Below are 5,191 nucleotides of genomic sequence, written 5' to 3'. Positions count from 1 at the left end.
TTGATAGAGAAAGGCTCTCTTACTGCAAATTAGATAAGCCTTATGAAAATAAATAAAAGCATATTCACATTTATCACACATCTCATAGATGTGGACCCATGGGATTTCAAAAAAGCCTTCATAGATTTGCCTCCAAACCCACATTGCAGCCCGGTGAGGTACAGGTCAGTTTCATTCCCTTCCTTGTGCGGGAACTGGAGAAATTTGGCACAGAGAATGCAGAGTTGAGTCCACAGTGAGGCCTCCAGTCCGTCCTTCCCTTGAAGGTGCTTGACCTGGAACCGTGATGGGCAGAACCCACCCGAGTGACAGGCAACAGAATTGACAGGTCGGAACAAAGGAGGCCCCAGGACGCAGCAGACACAGCGCTGGGCTGCCGCAAGCCTAGCTATTTCTGACTTGCCCTAGTTAGGGGCTCCCTTTCCAGAATCGTTTTATAATCACAAGGTTGTTTGATGTTGTACAATGTGACATCCATAGATGCTACTGAAAAAAGCTTTGGGGTTTTTTTTGTGCCTTGCAGAAAAGGTGAGGTGATGCTTTAAAACAGCCCGTGGTTGTAGCTTGCTTTCTATTACTGATGCCCATGTGTCCTGGCGACAGTTACATCTGCAACTTTGGGCACAGAATAGGTTGGAAGACTGTTTCAACGTTTTCCATCAGGACAAGATCATACCGACAGAGCTGGGGCCTGGGAAAATAAGATGAAATATCCTCGTCAATGAAATTATAAAAATGCAATGGTCTAGTACATTATACTATATCCTTAAGATATAAAAAATTATTTAGCAATTGTTTTTAATATAGAAAATGCTTATGGTGGCCGGGTGTGGTGGCTCATGTCTGTGATCCCAGCACTTTGGGAAGCCAGGGCGGGTGATACTTGAGACCAGGAGTTCGAGACCAGCCTGATCAACATGGTGAAACCCTGTCTCTACTAAAAATGCAAAAAAAATAGCTGGGTGTGGTGGCGTGTGCCACCCTCCCAGCTACTTGGGAGGCTGAGGCATTGCTTGAGACTGGGAGGTAGAGGTTGCAGTGAGCTGAGATTGTGCCACTGCACTCCAGCCTGGGCAACAGAATGACTCTGCCTCAGAAACAAAAAGAAAGAAAATGCTTACAGTAAGTAAAACACCAAGGAGAAAGCAAGATATAAGGCCAGGCACAGTGGCTCACACCTGTAATCCCAGCACTTTGGGAGGCTGAGGCTGGCAGATCACCTGAGGCCAGGACTTCAAGACCAGCCTGACAAACATACTGAAACCCCATCTCTACTAAAAATACAAAAAATTAGCTGGGTCTGGTAGCACATGCCTGTAATCCCAGCTACTCGGGAGGCTGAGGCAGGAGCATTGCTTGAACCCGGGAGGCAGAGAGGTTGCAGTGAGCCGAGATCGCGATACTATACTCTGGCCTGGGAGACAGAGCAAGACTCCGTCTCAAAAAAAGAGGAAGAAAACAAGATGTAAACTTGTATTTACCATGTAACTTCAACTGGCTTTAAATCAATAAAAGAATGAAGATTAAATAGAAATAACAAAAACATGTTAACAGTGGTTGCCTCTGAATAATGACAACATGGGTGATACTGTTCTGCTTCCTAACACTTTTCGTACTTTCTAGATTTTAAAAAATAAACACATATTGTCTAATATTCAGGGGAAAAAGTATTAAAAAGTTTTAGGATGCAATTACTGTCCTCTTAGAAGAAACTTGTATTGCTAAATGTTTTAGGGTACCCTAAACTTTCTTTTTTTTTGAGACAGGATCTCACTCTGTCACCCAGTGGTACAATCTCGGCTCACTGCAACCTCTGCCTCCTGGGTACAAGCAATTCTCCTGCCTCAGCCTCCCAGGTAGGTGGGACTACAGGCACATGTCACCACTGTCCAGCTAATTTTTTATATTTTTGGTAGAGAAGGGGTTTCAGCATATTAGCCAGGCTGGTCTCGAACTCCTGACCTCAAGTGATCCGCCCACCTTGGCCTCCCAAGGTGCTGGGATTACAGGCATGAGCCACCGTGCCTGCTCCCTAAACTTTCAAGAAAAAGAAATTCATAAAGTACTAACTGCTCACATCATTTCCTGTCTCCCTCTCTGTCCACAGGTTAGATGCTAGGACTGTATGGTAGAGTGGCATTTGTTACAAAACATACATCTCAGTACAGCTCTGTACTTAAAAAAAAAAACAAATTCTTTCTCTCCTTCTCCCCCTCTTTGTCTCTCTCCCCACACATACATTGTTTATTTTTCTAACAAAATTGAGAATATTTACTCCTTAATTCATTGTATATTTCCTAAGAACAAGGCCATTTACAGTGCCATTATCAAATTTAAGAAATTTAATATAATACTTTTGGACTGTCAAGGGCACGGTGGCTCACCCCTTTAATCCAGCACTTTGAGAGGCCAAGGTAGGTGGATACTTGAGGCCAGGAGTTCAAGACCAGTCTGGCCAATGTGGGGAAAACTTGTCTCTACTAAAAATAAAAAAATTAGCTGCGCGTGGTGGATGCGCCTGTGGTCAAGGGAATAAAATGTTCCAATTTTCTGTACCTTTTTTTTATACTAGGCTCTGTTTTATCAGCTTCCCAAATTATACAAAGCTTTCTTTTCTACAACAAATTACCAACTTACAAGCAGTGTGGTAGTTAGGGAAGAACTGTATAATTCTAAGCATATAACATTATTTCCTTGGATGAGTAGGTGATCTATCCTTAAGTACATACAGTATAATTTTCTTGAATTACTGGGCTACTTGTTTTTTGGGTTTCTTGTTGTCGTTTGTTTGTTTTTTGAGACGGAGTCTTGCTCCGTTGCCAGGCTGGAGTGCAGTGGTGCAATCTCGGCTCGCGGCAAGCTCTGCCTTCTGGGTTCAAGCAATTCTCCTGCCTCAGCCTCCTGGGTAACTGAGACTACAGGCACGTGCCACCACGCCCGGCTAATTTTTGTATTTTTAGGAGAGACAGGGTTTCACCATGTTGGCCAGGATGGCCTCGATCTCTTGACCTCATGATCTGCCCACCTCAGCCTCTCAAAGTGTTGAGATTATAGGCATGAACCACGGTGCCCGGCTTATTTTTCTTTAATTTTTTTGTTTTTATTTTGAGATAGGAGCTTGCTATGTGGCCCAGGCTGGACTCCAACTCCTGGGCTCAAGTGATCCTCTCACCTCAGCCCCCTGACTTTTGGATCACAGGCATACACCACCAAACCCAGCTGGGCTAGTTGTTTTCCATTTGGGGTTTTATTTCATTTGTTTCTTTTTTTGCATAGACAGGGTCTCCCTGTGTTGCCCAGAGTGGCTACAATTTTTTTTTTTTTTTTTGAGACGGAGTTTCACTCATGTTACCCAGGCTGGAGTGCAATGGCGTGATCTCGGCTCACCGCAACCTCCGCCTCCTGGGTTCAGGCAATTCTCCTGCCTCAGCCTCCTGAGTAGCTGGGATTACAGGCACGCACCACCATGCCCAGCTAATTTTTTGTATTTTTAGTAGAGACGGGGTTTCACCATGTTGACCAGGATGGTCTCGATCTCTTGACCTCGTGATCCACCCGCCTCGGCCTCCCAAAGTGCTGGGATTACAGGCGTGAGCCACCGTGCCCGGCGAGTGGCTACAATTTTTGAGCTCAAGCGATCCTCCCACCTTGGCCTCCCAAAGTGCTGAGATTTTAGGCATGAGCCGCTACACTTGGCCTAGGCTACTTGTTTAAAGTCATAGCTATTTTGGGAAAACCCATCGTGTTCTTCATTGTGAATAATGGAGTCTTGTTAAAACATCAGACTAAGCACATTGGACAGGATCCAGCAATATCCTTGGAAAACGGGTTTTGTCAAACCCTGCCCTCGGCTCACCTCTCCGGATGGGCGAGGGACCTTAACTTCATTCGGAGGATCCTGAGCTGGTACCTCGGGCCAATTACGGATCCTGTAGAGAACACCAAGGAAATGGCAGCCACCTTTTCCAGATCTTGATTAAATCTTGCAAGTAGACTCACTTGGTGATATTTCTGAAATGTGGTGGGTTCACTGGAAGGAAGAAATAATATTGGAAAATGGATAAAGACTACTAATGAGAGAGAGCAGTTTTGAAGCCTGCAAGTCACTGGGAAGCAGGTAACCACTTCACCCCATAGGCTTTTTTTTTTTTTTTTTTTTTTTTTTTTTTTCTTCTGAGACAGGGTCTCACTCTGTTGCCCAGGCTGCAGTGTAGCAACCTCCCAAGAACTAGTCAACTTTGATGGGCAAAGTCTGCTGACTCCAAAGGGCTATGTAAGTGACCCCAAAATGTCTTTAGAAAGATACGCTGCTAATGACGCTCACTACACGGCAGACGATGCCCTTGTCTCTTGACTCATCTCACCAACCCCCTGAAACATTCTGCAGGGAATGGGGAGCATTATCTTCCTCGTTTAATAGACAGAAATAGATGCTTACAGAGATCTAGCTCCCCAGGTGACAGGGCTTCTATGTGGCAGTGAAGAGATTCCAACCCAGTTCTGGCTGAGTTCAAAGTTATGATCTTTCCCGTTAAAATGCATCCCTAGCCAGGTGAGGTGGCCCACGCCTGTAATCCCAGCACTTTGGGAGGCTGAGGCAGGTGGATCACAAGGTCAAAAATTCGAGACCAGCCTGGCCATATGGTGAAAACCCGTCTCTACTAAAACTACAAAAATTAACTGGGTGTGGTGGCGTGTGCCCATAGTCCCAGCTACTCAGGAGGCTGAGGTAGGAGAATCGCTTAAACCCAAGAGGTGGAAATTGCAGTGAGCCGAGATCGTGCAACTGCACTCCAGTCTGGGTGACAGAGTGAGACTCCATCTCAAAAAAAAAAAAAAAGAAAGAAAAGAAAATGCATCCCTACGTGTGTAAACATATCTTTAGTTAAGCTCGATGCTAACTGAATCAGTCTTAAGCATGTATTTTTTTTAGTTCTCCCTCTCAAGATGAACCTTAAAAGAGGAAAATCTAGGCTCTGATCATTGTTTCCAAGTGTACAGAGATGTTTTCTACAGGTGGAAAACCAAATTGAGGGTAAGGTATATCACTGGAGAGGTTCAGCTCAGTCACTGTCTCTGGGGAGGTGGAAGAACCATGGAGTCCCTGGCTCCAGGAACAGAAGGCTTGCCCTAGACATTATTCCTCCTTTTTTTTTTTTTTTTTTTTTTTTTTTTTTTTTTTTTTTTTTTT

At 44.6% G+C, this 5,191-nt stretch overlaps 1 protein-coding gene across 1 annotated transcript in view; it reads right to left on the bottom strand.

Annotated features, from left to right (window-relative positions):
• LIPH (lipase H) overlaps nt 1–5,191 on the bottom strand; it is a 37,557-nt gene continuing 32,366 nt past the window's right edge. Inside the window, exons 8-9 of the mRNA XM_032298363.1 lie at nt 3,857–4,030; nt 1–691 (exon numbers count right to left, since the gene is read on the bottom strand). Coding sequence (XP_032154254.1) covers nt 604–691; nt 3,857–4,030 — 262 coding nt within the window. The 3' untranslated portion in view covers nt 1–603. The remainder of the gene's footprint in view (nt 692–3,856; nt 4,031–5,191) is intronic.

Source organism: Sapajus apella, unplaced genomic scaffold (assembly GCF_009761245.1).
Source record: "Sapajus apella isolate SASKATOON/1434 unplaced genomic scaffold, GSC_monkey_1.0 scaffold38, whole genome shotgun sequence".
In the NCBI taxonomy this organism is placed as follows: Eukaryota; Metazoa; Chordata; class Mammalia; order Primates; family Cebidae; genus Sapajus; species Sapajus apella.
The sequence above is the reverse complement of the archived record's forward strand: the minus strand, read 5'-3'. Positions and strand labels throughout refer to the sequence as shown.